Genomic DNA, 15,123 nt, shown 5'->3' with positions numbered 1-15,123 from the left:
CATCTACATGTCCCTCTGGGGTATGTATTAACGTTCTGTTGCCCCTTACTACCCCTTACTGCCCCATCTTCATGTCCCTCTGGGGTATGTATTAACGTTCTGTTGCCCCTTACTACCCCTTACTGCCCCATCTTCATGTCCCTCTGGGGTATGTATTAACGTTCTCTTACCCCTTACTGCCCCTTACTAACCCTTACTGCCCCATCTTCATGTCCCTCTGGGGTATGTATTAACGTTCTGTTGCCCCTTACTGCCCCTTACTGCCCCCATCTTCATGTCCCTCTGGGGTATGTATTAACGTTCTGTTGCCCCTTACTGCCCCTTACTACCCCTTACTGCCCCATCTTCATGTCCCTCTGGGGTATGTATTAACGTTCTGTTGCCCCTTACTGCCCCTTACTGCCCCCATCTTCATGTCCCTCTGGGGTATGTATTAACGTCCCAATGTTTTATGACCCCATTGTACCGCCCCCTCCTGTCCATTAGTCTGTATGTCAGCCAACCAGTCAGCCAGCCAGCCAACCAGTCAGCCAACCAGTCAGCCAGTCAGTCAGCCAGCTAGCCAGTCCATGAGCCAGCCAGCCCATCAGCCAGCCAGTCCGCCAGCCAGCCAGTCCATCAGTCAGCCCGTCTGTGGGGGACCAGGTCTGTGTATTATTAGACACAGTAGGACCTCTGGGGGTGAAGGAAACCATTTATATATTTACAACCCGCTACACCTCTCTGCTACCACTGTGTCTCAGGTTTCCTCTGTGGGTTTGGTGGACCAATGTTCACATCATATCTGTGTGCGTCTGTGTGTGTCTGTGTGCGTCTGTGTGCGTCTGTGTGCGTCTGTGTGCGTCTGTGTGTGTCTGTGTGCGTCTGTGTGTCTGTGTGTGTCTGTGTGCGTCTGTGTGCGTCTGTGTGCGTCTGTGTGCGTCTGTGTGTGTAGTGGCAACGTTCCTGGAGCACTGGAAGCGTCGACAGATCAGTTTGAACCACAGCTGGGACCTCACAGGACTAGAGGAAGAGGAGGTACACACCCTTCACACCATTACCACACCATTACCACACCATTACCACACCATTACCACACCATTACCATTACCACACCCTTCACACCATTACCACACCATTACCACACCATTACCATTACCACACCCTTCACAACGTTACCACACCATTACCATTACCACACCATTACCACACCCTTCACACCATTACCACACCATTATCACACCATTACCATACCATCACCACACCATTACCACACCGCACCATTACCGCACCATTACCACACTCTTCACACCATTACCACACCATTACCACACCATTACCACACCCTTCACACCGCACCATCACCACACCATTACCACACCATCACCACACCATTACCACACCATTACCGCACCATTACCAATACCACAACCTTCACACCATTACCACACCATTACCATTACCACACCATTACCACACCATCACCACACCATTACCGCACCATTACCACACTATTACCATTACCACACCATCACAATACATCACCACACCATTACCACACTATTACCATACCACACCATTACCACACAACACATCACCACACCATTACCACACCATTACCACACCCTTCACACCATTACCACACCATTACCACACCCTTCACACCGCACCATTACCACACCCTTCACACCTTACCATTACCACACCATTACCATACCATCAACACACCATTACCACACCATTACCATTACCACACCATTCACACCATTACCACACTATTACCATATCACACCATTACCATATCACAATGTACCATTACCATACCATACTATTACCATACCACACCATTACCATATCACACCGCACCATTACCACACCATTACCATTACCACACCATTACCACACCACACAATTACCGCACCATTACCACATCACACCATTACCACACCATTACCATATCACACCACACCACACCACACCATTACCACACCACACCATTACCATACCACACCATTACCACACCACACCATTAACACACCATTACCATTACCATATCACACCATTACCACACCATTGCCATATCACACCACTACCATACCACACCATTACCATATCACATCATTACCATACCAAACCGATACCACACCACACCAATACCATACCACACCATTACCATATCACACCATTACCATATCACACCACACCATTACCATGCCAAACCATTACCACACCACATCATTACCACATCACACCACACCATTACCACACCATTACCACACCACACCATTAACACACCATTACCATTACCATATCACACCATTACCACACCATTGCCATATCACACCACTACCATACCACACCATTACCATATCACATCATTACCATACCAAACCGATACCACACCACACCATTACCATACCACACCATTACCATATCACACCATTACCATATCACACCACACCATTACCATGCCAAACCATTACCACACCACATCATTACCACATCACACCACACCATTACCACACCACACCACACAATTACCATATCACACCATTACCACACCACACATTACCATATCACACAACACCATTGCCATATCACACCACTACCATACCACACCATTACCATATCACACCATTACCATACTACACCACATCAGTACCATATCACACCATTACCACACCATTACATATCACACCACACCATTACCATATCACACCACACCACACCATTACCACATCACACCACACCATTACACACCATTACCACACCACACCATTACCACACCATTACCATATCACACCACACCATTACCATATCACACCATTACCACACCATTGCCATATCACACCACTACCATACCACACCATTACCATATCACATCATTACCATACCACACCGATATCATACAAAACCGATACCATACCACAACACACCATTACCATACCACATCATTACCATATCACAACATTACCACACCATACATTACCATATCACACCATTACCATATCACACCACACCATTACCACACCATTACCACACCATTACCATATCACACCATTACCACACCATACCACCACATCCCACCATACCACCACATCCCACCATACCACACCACATCCCACCCCATCACATCCCACCATACCACACCACATCCCACCACACCACATCCCAAAACACCACACCACATTCCACCCACCCACCCATCACACCACACCCCATCCCACACCATTACCATACCACACCATTACCATATCACACCATTACCATATGACACCGCACCAGTACCACACCATTACCAGTACCACACCATTACCACATCACACCACACCATTACCACACCATTACCGCACCACACCATTACCACATCACACCATTACCATTACCATATCACACCACACCATTACCATATCACACCATTACCACATCACACAGTTACCATATCACACCACACCATTACCATATCACACCATTACCATATCACACCACACCATTACCACACCGATACCATACCACACCGATACCACACCATTACCATACCACACCGATACCATACCAAACCGATACCACACCATTACCATACCACACCATTACCATATCACACCACACCATTACCATATCACTCCATTACCATATCACACCACACCATTACCACACCATTACCATTACCACACCATTACCGCATCACACCACACCATTACCACATCACACCATTGCCATACCAAACCATTACCACACCACACCATTACCACACCATTACCACACCACACCATTACCACATCACACCATTACCACACCACACCATTACCACACCACACATTACCATATCACACCATTACCATATCAAACCACACCATTGCATATCACACCACTACCATACCATATCACACCATATCACACCATTACCATACCACACCATTACCATTAACATACCACACCATTACCATACCACACCATTATCACACCGTTACTATATCACACCACACCATTACCATATCACGCCATTACCAAACCACACCATTACCATATCACACCATTACCACACCATACCACCACATCCCACCATACCACACCACATCCCACCCCACCACATCCCATCCCACCCCACCCCACCCCATCCCACCACACCACATGGGCAGGTTACTCCACTCCTTAATGGGCAGGTTACTATACTCCACTCCTTAACGGGCAGGTTACTATACTCCACTCCTTAACGGGCAGGTTACTCCACTCCTTAATGGGCAGGTTACTCCATTCCTTAACGGGCAGGTTACTATACTCCACTCCTTAATGGGCAGGTTACTCCACTCCTTAACGGGCAGGTTACTCCACTCCTTAACGGGCAGGTTACTCCACTCCTTAATGGGCAGGTTACTATACTCCACTCCTTAATGGGCAGGCTCTATACTCCACTCCTTAATGGGTAGGTTACTATACTCCACTCCTTAACGGGCAGGTTACTATACTCCTTAATGGGCAGGTTACTATACTCCACTCCTTAACGGGCAGGTTACTCCACTCCTTAATGGGCAGGTTACTATACTCAACTCCTTAACGGGCAGGTTACTCCACTCCTTAACGGGCAGGTTACTCCACTCCTTAATGGGCAGGTTACTATACTCCACTCCTTAACGGGCAGGTTACTCCACTCCTTAATGGGCAGGTTACTCAACTCCTTAACGGGCAGGTTACTATACTCCACTCCTTAACGGGCAGGTTACTCCACTCCTTAATGGGCAGGTTACTCCACTCCTTAAGGGGCAGGTTACTCCACTCCTTAATGGGCAGGTTACTATACTCCACTCCTTAATGGTCAGGTTACTCCACTCCTTAACGGGCAGGTTACTCCACTCCTTAATGGGCAGGCTACTATACTCCACTCCTTAATGGGCAGGTTACTATACTCCACTCCTTAACGGGCAGGTTACTCCACTCCTTAATGGGCAGGTTACTATACTCCACTCCTTAATGGGCAGGCTACTATACTCCACTCCTTAATGGGCAGGTTACTATACTCCACTCCTTAACGGGCAGGTTACTCCACTCCTTAACGGGCAGGTTACTATACTCCACTCCTTAATGGGCAGGTTACTCCACTCCTTAATGGGCAGGTTACTCCACTCCTTAATGGTCAGGTTACTCCACTCCTTAAAGGGCAGGTTACTATACTCCACTCCTTAATGGGCAGGTAACTCCACTCCTTAATGGGCAGGTTACTCCACTCCTTAATGGCCAGGTTACTATACTCCACTCCTTAATGGGCAGGTTACTCCACTCCTTAATGGGCAGGTTACTCCACTCCTTAATGGGCAGGTTACTCCACTCCACTCCTTAACGGGCAGGTTACTCCACTCCTTAATGGGCAGGTTACTCCACTCCTTAACGGGCAGGTTACTATACTCCTTAACGGGCAGGTTACTCCACTCCTTAACGGGCAGGTAACTATACTCCACTCCTTAATGGGCAGGTTACTATACTCCACTCCTTAATGGGCAGGTTACTCCACTCCACTCCTTAACGGGCAGGTTACTCCACTCCTTAATGGGCAGGTTACTCCACTCCTTAACGGGCAGGTTACTATACTCCTTAACGGGCAGGTTACTCCACTCCTTAACGGGCAGGTTACTATACTCCACTCCTTAACGGGCAGGTTACTCCACTCCTTAACGGGCAGGTTACTCCACTCCTTAATGGGCAGGTTACTCCACTCCTTAACGGGCAGGTTACTATACTCCACTCCTTAATGGGCAGGTTACTCCACTCCTTAACGGGCAGGTTACTCCACTCCTTAACGGCAGGTTACTATACTCCACTCCTTAATGGGCAGGTTACTATACTCCACTCCTTAACGGGCAGGTTACTCCACTCCTTAACGGGCAGGTTACTCCACTCCTTAACGGGCAGGTTACTCCACTCCTTAATGGGCAGGTTACTATACTCCACTCCTTAACGGGCAGGTTACTCCACTCCTTAACGGGCAGGTTACTCCACTCCTTAACGGGCAGGTTACTCCACTCCTTAACGGGCAGGTTACTCCACTCCTTAACGGGCAGGTTACTCCACTCCTTAATGGGCAGGTTACTCCACTCCTTAATGGGCAGGTTACTCCACTCCTTAATGGGCAGGTTACTCCACTCCTTAACGGGCAGGGTACTATACTCCACTCCTTAATGGGCAGGTTACTCAACTCCTTAATGGGCAGGTTACTCCACTCCTTAATGGGCAGGTTACTATACTCCTTAATGGGCAGGTTACTATACTCCTTAATGGGCAGGTTACTCCACTCCTTAACGGGCAGGTTACTATACTCCACTCCTTAATGGGCAGGTTACTCCACTCCTTAATGGGCAGGTTACTATACTCCTTAATGGGCAGGTTACTCCACTCCTTAATGGGCAGGTTACTATACTCCTTAATGGGCAGGTTACTCCACTCCTTAATGGGCAGGTTACTATACTCCTTAACGGGCAGGTTACTCCACTCCTTAACGGGCAGGTTACTATACTCCACTCCTTAACGGGCAGGTTACTATACTCCACTCCTTAACGGGCAGGTTACTCCACTCCTTAACGGGCAGGTTACTATACTCCACTCCTTAATGGGCAGGTTACTATACTCCACTCCTTAACGGGCAGGTTACTCCACTCCTTAACGGGCAGGTTACTCCACTCCTTAACGGGCAGGTTACTCCACTCCTTAATGGGCAGGTTACTCCACTCCTTAATGGGCAGGTTACTCCACTCCTTAACGGGCAGGTTACTCCACTCCTTAATGGGCAGGTTACTATACTCCACTCCTTAATGGGCAGGTTACTCCACTCCTTAACGGGCAGGTTACTCCACTCCTTAACGGGCAGGTTACTCCACTCCTTAACGGGCAGGTTACTATACTCCACTCCTTAATGGGCAGGTTACTATACTCCACTCCTTAATGGGCAGGTTACTCCACTCCTTAACGGGCAGGTTACTCCACTCCTTAACGGGCAGGTTACTCCACTCCTTAATGGGCAGGTTACTCCACTCCTTAACGGGCAGGTTACTCCACTCCTTAATGGGCAGGTTACTCCACTCCTTAATGGGCAGGTTACTATACTCCACTCCTTAATGGGCAGGTTACTATACTCAACTCCTTAATGGGCAGGTTACTCCACTCCTTAATGGGCAGGTTACTATACTCAACTCCTTAATGGGCAGGTTACTATACTCCACTCCTTAATGGGCAGGTTACTCCACTCCTTAACGGGCAGGTTACTATACTCCACTCCTTAACGGGCAGGTTACTATACTCCACTCCTTAACGGGCAGGTTACTCCACTCCTTAACGGGCAGGTTACTATACTCCACTCCTTAACGGGCAGGTTACTCCACTCCTTAAAGGGCAGGTTACTCCACTCCTTAAAGGGCAGGTTACTCCACTCCACTCCTTAAAGGGCAGGTTACTCCACTTTTTAACGGGCAGGTTACTCCACTCCAACTGACCCCAGTCCAGGTCCTCATCACTGACCCTGAGCGTCAGAGTGAATGAGCAGATCTCTCTTCTCCCCAGGACCACCCGAGGCCCAGGTATGAAACCGTCCTGCTCCAGAAGAGACAGATGATGAGGAACAAGGAGAAGAAGAACGACAAGAAGAAGAAGAAGAAGAAGATAGAGGTGGGGAATCTTTAGCTCCTCTCAGGATTTAAAACCCTCACCTGGTGTTTGATCTGTTGCTAATGTACAAACAGCAGCTTTCTACCGGTAGATGAGATGGGGGGGGGGGGGGGGCTACGGTAGAAAGCCCAGGGGGACTGGGAAGGTGTGTGTGTGTGTTGGCTGGAGGGATATGATTGGACGGTGGGACGACGTGTGTGTTGGCTGGAGGGAGGGAAGGTGTGTGTGTTGGCTGGAGGGATATGGTTGGAGGGTGGGGGAAGGTGTGTGTGTTGGTTGGAGGGATATGATTGGAGGGTGGGAAGGCGTGTGGGTTGGCTGTGTGTCCTGTGTTCAGCCATGCTCTGTGTTGCAGCCTGTGCAGCGGGAGGAGGACGTGGCGGCAGGGAAAGACAGGTGGAGACAGAGGTTACTGTCTGCTATGAACACTGGGACATCGGTAACACTCCTCTTCTCCTCCTGCTCCTCTTCTTCTCCTCTGCCGGCTTCTCTTCATCTTCCTTCTGCTCCTCCTCATCCTCTCCCTCCTCCTCTTGCTTCTAAACAGACAGACAGACAGGCAGACTCTCAGGAACTCTCTATTTGAGCAGCGGTTAGCGAGCAGCAGTTAGCGATGAATGCAGCAGTTAGCGAGCGGCAGTTAGCGAGCAGCAGTTAGCGATGAACGCAGCAGTTAGCGATGAACGCAGCAGTTAGCGATGAGATTCCTCTGTCCTCCGTTTATCATGTCCCAGTAGTTAGTTGGATGATAGAGAGGAGAGGCTGTGTGGCTGAGGAGAGGCTGTGTGGCTGAGGAGAGGCTGTGTGGCTGAGGAGAGGCTGTGTGGCTGAGGAGAGGCTGTGTGGCTGAGGAGAGGCTGTGTGGCTGAGGAGAGGCTGTGTGGCTGAGGAGAGGCTGTGTGGCTGAGGAGAGGCTGTGTGGCTGTGAGGCTGAGGCAGTGAGGCTGAGAGGCTGTGTGGCTGAGAGGCTGTGTGGCTGAGAGGCTGTGTGGCTGAGAGGCTGTGTGGCTGAGAGGCAGTGTGGCTGAGAGGCAGTGTGGCTGAGTGGCTGTGTGGCTGTGTGGCTGTGTGACTGTGTGGCTGTGAGGCTGTGAGGCTGTGTGGCTGAGAGGCTGTGTGGCTGAGAGGCTGAGAGGCTGAGAGGCTGTGTGGCTGAGGAGAGGCTGTGTGGCTGAGGAGAGGCTGTGTGGCTGAGGAGAGGCTGTGTGGCGGAGAAGAGGCTGTGTGGCTGAGGAGAGGCTGTGGCTGAGGCTGTGTGGCTGAGGAGAGGCTGTGTGGCTGTGAGACAGTGAGGCTGAGGCAGTGAGGCTGAGGCAGTGAGGCTGAGGCAGTGAGGCAGTGAGGCTGAGAGGCTGTGTGGCTGAGAGGCTGAGAGGCTGAGAGGCTGAGAGGCTGTGTGGCTGAGTGGCTGAGAGGCTGAGAGGCTGTGTGGCTGAGAGGCTGAGAGGCTGAGTGGCTGAGAGGCTGAGAGGCTGTGTGGCTGAAAGGCTGTGTGGCTGAGAGGCTGTGTGGCTGAGAGGCTGTGTGGCTGAGAGGCTGTGTGGCTGAGAGGCTGTGTGGCTGAGAGGCAGTGTGGCTGAGAGGCAGTGTGGCTGAGAGGCTGTGTGGCTGTGTGGCTGAGAGGCTGTGTGGCTGAGAGGCTGAGAGGCTGTGTGGCTGAGAGGCTGTGTGGCTGTGTGGCTGTGTGGCTGAGAGGCTGTGTGGCTGAGTGGCTGTGAGGCTGAGTGGCTGTGAGGCTGAGAGGCTGTGTGGCTGAGTGGCTGTGTGGCTGAGTGGCTGTGTGGCTGTGAGGCTGAGAGGCTGTGTGGCTGAGAGGCTGTGTGGCTGTGTGGCTGAGAGGCTGTGTGGCTGAGAGGCTGTGTGGCTGTGTGGCTGTGTGGCTGAGAGGCTGTGTGGCTGTGTGGCTGAGAGGCTGTGTGGCTGTGAGGCTGTGTGGCTGAGAGGCTGTGTGGCTGTGAGGCTGTGTGGCTGTGTGGCTGTGTGGCTGTGAGGCTGAGAGGCTGTGTGGCTGAGAGGCTGTGTGGCTGTGTGGCTGAGAGGCTGTGTGGCTGTGTGGCTGAGAGGCTGTGTGGCTGAGAGGCTGTGTGGCTGTGAGGCTGTGTGGCTGTGAGGCTGTGTGGCTGAGAGGCTGTGTGGCTGAGAGGCTGTGTGGCTGTGAGGCTGTGTGGCTGAGCCGTGGCTGGAGTTTACAGACTGAAACAGAAACATGAATTGACTAACTCTCTATATGTCCTGGAGAGGATGGCTGCCGTGTTTTATTGGCTCTTAACCAACCGTGCTATTCTGTTTTGTTTTGTCACATTGTTTGTAACTTATTTTGTCCATAATGTTGCTGCTACCGTCTCTTACGACTGAAAAGAGCTTCTGGATATCAGAACAGCGATTACTCACCTCGAACTGGACAAATAATTTTTCTTTAATGAGTCGGACGGGAATGATATACTCCAAACACCCGAACAGGCCAACATCCGACGTCATTCGCTGGAGAAACAAACAGAGATTTCGCAGAAGGAGATTGCCTTGTGAGGATCAGGCGACGGGTGACTAATCTGCCTTGGCCATCCGTACTGTTAGCCAACGTTCAACCCAAAATCAGTTTTGCCTCATATCTACCAGCATGTTAAATGTGCAACCAGAGGGGGAAAAAACCTCTAGACCACCTTTACTCCACAGAGATGCGTACAAAGCTCTCCCTCGCCCTCCATTTGGCAAATCTGACCATAATTCTATCCTCCTGATTCCTGCTTACAAGCAGCTGAAATCTCAAAGTGCTGTACAGAAACCCAGCCTAAAACCCCAAACAGCAAGCAATGCATGTGAAAGAAGCACGGTGGCTGGGAAAAACTCCCTAGGAAAAACTCCTGAGAAAGGCCAAAAACCTAGGAAGAAACCTAGAGAGGAACCAGGCTATGAGGGGTGGCCAGTCCTCTTCTGGCTGTGCCGGGTGGATATTATAACAGAACATGGTCAAGATGTTAAAATGTTCGTAAATGACCAGCATGGTCAAATAATAATAATCATAGTAGTTGTCGAGGGTGCAACAAGCACGTCCGGTGAACAGGTCAGGGTTCCGTAGCCGCAGGCAGAACAGTTGAAACTGGAGCAGCAGCATGGCCAGGTGGACTGGGGACAGCAAGGAGTCATCATGCCAGGTAGTCCTGAGGCATGGTCCTAGGGCTCAGGTCCTCCGAGAGAAAGAAAGAAAGAGAGAATTAGAGAGAGCATATTTACATTCACACAGGACACCGAATAAGACAAGAGAATACTCCAGATGTAACAGACTGACCCTAGCCCCCCGACACATAAACTACTGCAGCATAAATACTGGAGGCTGAGACAGGAGGGATCAGAAGACACTGTGGCCCCATCCGATGATACCCCCGGACAGGGCCAAACAGGCAGGATATAACCCCACCCACTTTGCCAAAGCACAGCCCCCACACCACTAGAGGGATATCTACAACCACCAACTTACCGTCCGAAGACAAGGCCGAGTATAGCCCACAAAGATCTCCGCCACGGCACAACCCAAGGGGGGGGCGCCAACCCAGACAGGAAGACCACGTCAGTGGCTCAACCTACTCAAGTGACGCACCCCTCATATGGACGGCATGGAAGAACACCAGTAAGTCAGTGACTCAGCCCCTGTAAAAGGGTTAGAGGCAGAGAATCCCAGTGGGAAGAGGGGAACCGACAAGGCAGAGACAGCAAGGGCGGTTCGTTGCTCCAGCCTTTCCGTTCACCTTCACACTCCTGGGCCAGACTATACTTAATCATAGGACCTACTGAAGAGATAAGTCTTCAGTAAAGACTTAAAGGTTGAGACTGAGTCTGCGTCTCTCACATGGGTAGGCAGACCATTCCATAAAAATGGAGCTCTATAGGAGAAAGCCCTACCTCCAGCCGTTTGCTTAGAAATTCTAGGGACATTTAGGAGGCCTGCGTCTTGTGACCGTAGCGTACGTGTAGGTATGTACGGCAGGACCAAATCGGAAAGATAGATAGGAGCAAGCCCATGTAATGCTTTGTAGGTTAGCAGTAAAACCTTGAAATCAGCCCTTGCCTTAACAGGAAGCCAGTGTAGGGAGGCTAGCACTGGAGTAATATGATCAAATTTTTTGGTTCTAGTCAGGATTCTAGCAGCCGTATTTAGCACTAACTGAAGTTTGTTTAGTGCTTTATCCGGGTAGCCGGAAAGTAGAGCATTGCAGTAGTCGAGCCTAGAAGTAACAAAAGCATTGATTAATTTTTCTGCGTCATTTTTGGACAGAAAGTTTCTGATTTTTGCAATGTTACGTAGATGGAAAAAAGCTGTCCTTGAAGCAGTCTTGATATGTTCTTCAAAAGAGAGATCAGGGTCCAGAGTAACGCCGAGGTCCTTCACAGTTTTATTTGAGACGACTGTACAACCATCCAGATTAATTGTCAGATTCAACAGAAGATCTCTTTGTTTCTTGGGACCTAGGACAAGCATCTCTGTTTTGTCTGAGTTTAAAAGTAGAACATTTGCAGCCATCCACTTCCTTATGTCTGAAACACAGGCTTCTAGCGAGGGCAATTTTGGGGCTTCACCATGTTTCATTGAAATGTACAGCTGTGTGTCGTCCGCATAGCAGTGAAATTTAACATTATGTTTTCGAATGACATCCCCAAGAGGTAAAATATATAGTGAAAACAATAGTGGTCCTAGAACGGAACCTTGAGGAACACCGAAATTTACAATTGATTTGTCAGAGGACGAACCATTCACAGAGACAAACTGATATCTTTCCGACAGATAAGATCTAAACCAGGCCAGAACTTGTCCATGTAGACCAATTTGGGTTTCCAATCTCTCCAAAAGAATGGCTTCACTAACTGAATAGAGACTGAAACAGAAACATGGCTTCACTGACTGACTACAGACTGAAACAGAAACATGGCTTGACTGACTGACTACAGACTGAAACAGGAACATGGCTTCACTAACTACAGACTGAAACAGGAACATGGCTTGACTGACTGACTACAGACTGAAACAGGAACATGGCTTCACTAACTGACTACAGACTGAAACAGGAACATGGCTTCACTAACTACAGACTGAAACAGGAACATGGCTTCACTAACTATAGACTGAAACAGGAACATGGCTTGACTGTTTTTCAGTCTCTCGGTCTCAGCTTTGATGCACCTGTACTGACCTCGCCTTCTGGAAGATAGCGGGGTGAACACGCAGTGGCTCTGGTGGTTGTTGTCCTTGATGATCTTTTTGGCCTTCCTGTAACATCGGGTGGTGTAGGTGTCCTGGAGGGAAGGTAGTTTTCCCCCAGTGATGCGTTGTGCAGACCGCACTACCCTCTGGAGAGCCTTGCAGTTGAAGGCGGTGCAGTTGCCGTACCAGGCGGTGATACAGCCCGACAGGATGCTCTCGATTGTGCATCTGTAAAAGTTTGTGGGTTTTAAGTGCCAAGCCAAATTTCTTCAGCATCTTGGGGTTGTCTGTGTGGGTGGTCCATTTCAGTTTGTCAGTGACGTGTACGCCAAGGAACTTTCCACCTTCTCCACTACTGTCCCGTCGATGTGGATAGGGGGTGCTCCCTCTGCTCTTTCCTGAAGTCCACGATCATCTCCTTTTGTTTTGTTGACGTTGAGTGAGAGGTTATTTTCCTGGCACCACACTCCCAGAGCCCTCACCTCCTCCCTGTAGGCTGTCTCGTCTCCGAGGGCCCTCACCACCTCCATGTAGGCTGTCTCGTCTCCGAGGGCCCTCAACTCCGAGGGCCCTCACCTCCTCCCTGTAGGCTGTCTAGTCTCCGAGGGCCCTCACCTCCTCCCTGTAGGCTGTCTAGTCTCCGAGGGCCCTCACCTCCTCCCTGTAGGCTGTCTCGTCTCCGAGGGCCCTCACCTCCTCCCTGTAGGCTGTCTCATCATTCTTGGTAATCAAGCCTAACTACTGTTGTGTCGTCTGCAAACTTGATGATTGAGTTGGAGGCGAGCGTGGCCACTCAGTCATGGGTGAACAGGGAGTACAGGAGAGGGCTGAGCACGCACCCTTGTGGGGCTCCTGTGTTGAGGATCAGCATTCTTACATACTGTAAATTCCGGACTATAAGCCGCAACTTTTTTCCCAGGTTTTGAACCTCGCGGGTGTTAAACAATGACGGCGCTAATATATAGATTTTTCCCGCTTTCAAATTTTTTTTCTCCAAAAAATCACATTCTGTGACGTGCTCAGTTTTTTGGCGGCATGAAGCTTTCATTAGACCAATGAAATTGCCAAACGGGTTAAGGTCAAACAACTTTTTTGTTTACTGTTTAGATTAAATTGAGCGCTCTCAAACTTCCCATCATTCTGATTACGGTAGTCATTTTGTCACCCTCATCATGGCAAAGACACGGAGAAATGCATATGATGCAGCTTTCAAGTTGAAGGCGATTGATCTGGCTGTTGGAAAAGGAAATAGAGCTGCTGCACGGGAGCTTGGTCTTAATGAGTCGATGATAAGACGTTGGAAACAGCAGCGTGAGGAATTGACTCAGTGTAAAAAGACAACTAAAGCTTACTGCTAATTTTTTATTTTTTGTTACAAGCCGTGTTTCGTTAAAGCCTATTTATTTTTGTTACAAGCCGTGTTTCGTTAAAGCCTATTTATATTTGTTACAAGCCGTGTTTTGTTAAAGCCTATTTATTTTTGTTACAAGCCGTGTTTTGTTAAAGCCTGTGTAAAGTTCATTTGTTTCAATGTACCGGTAGGCACCTGCGGCTTATAGACATGTGCTGCTTATTTATGTTCAAAATAATATCTTTTAACCCGGCCTCCCGACCTTAACCCGACCTTAACCCGGCCTCCCGACCTTAACCAGGCCTTAACCCGGCCTCCCGACCTTAACCCGGCCTCCCGACCTTAACCAGACCTTAACCCGGCCTCCCGACCTTAACCAGACCTTAACCCAGCCTCCTTACCTTAACCCGGCCTTCCGACCTTAACCCGGCCTCCCGACCCTAACCCGGCCTCCCGACCCTAACCCGGCCTCCCGACCCTAACCCGGCCTCCCGACCCTAACCCGGCCTCCCAACCTCCCGACCCTAACCCGGCCTCCCGACCCTAACCCGGCCTCCCGACCCTAACCCGGCCTCCCGACCCTAACCCGGCCTCCCGACCTTAACCCGGCCTCCCGACCTTGACCCGGCCTCCCGACCTTAACCCGGCCTCCCGACCTTAACCCGGCCTCCCGACCTTAACCCGGCCTCCCGACCTTAACCCGGCCTCCTGACCTTAACCCGGCCTCCTGACCTTAACGATACCCTATAGGACTTCCTCTTCCGCCTGATGTTGCTCTGACTAGATGGCAGAACATCGTCACTAGGTGCCTTGTGGGACACGTAATCTGTTACTTCCTGCTCTGGATACAAAGGGGTGTGTGTGTGTGTGTGTGTGTGTGTGTGTGTGTGTGTGTGTGTGTGTGTGTGTGTGAAGTGACATATGGCCCAGAGGAAATCCCATGACAGAA

The 15,123-nt window shown here is 50.0% G+C and overlaps 1 protein-coding gene across 1 annotated transcript in view; it reads left to right on the top strand.

The window, feature by feature from the left end:
* LOC115189787 (anoctamin-1) overlaps positions 1-15,123 on the top strand; it is a 115,106-nt gene that overhangs the window by 31,122 nt on the left and 68,861 nt on the right. Inside the window, exons 13-15 of the mRNA XM_029748304.1 lie at positions 935-1,017; positions 7,525-7,629; positions 7,985-8,068. Of these exons, the coding sequence (XP_029604164.1) occupies positions 935-1,017; positions 7,525-7,629; positions 7,985-8,068 (272 nt within the window). The remainder of the gene's footprint in view (positions 1-934; positions 1,018-7,524; positions 7,630-7,984; positions 8,069-15,123) is intronic.

This window comes from Salmo trutta, unplaced genomic scaffold (genome assembly GCF_901001165.1).
Source record: "Salmo trutta unplaced genomic scaffold, fSalTru1.1, whole genome shotgun sequence".
Classification (NCBI taxonomy): domain Eukaryota; kingdom Metazoa; phylum Chordata; class Actinopteri; order Salmoniformes; family Salmonidae; genus Salmo; species Salmo trutta.
Note: the sequence above shows the minus strand (reverse complement) of the source record. Positions and strands in the feature narration are given on the sequence as shown.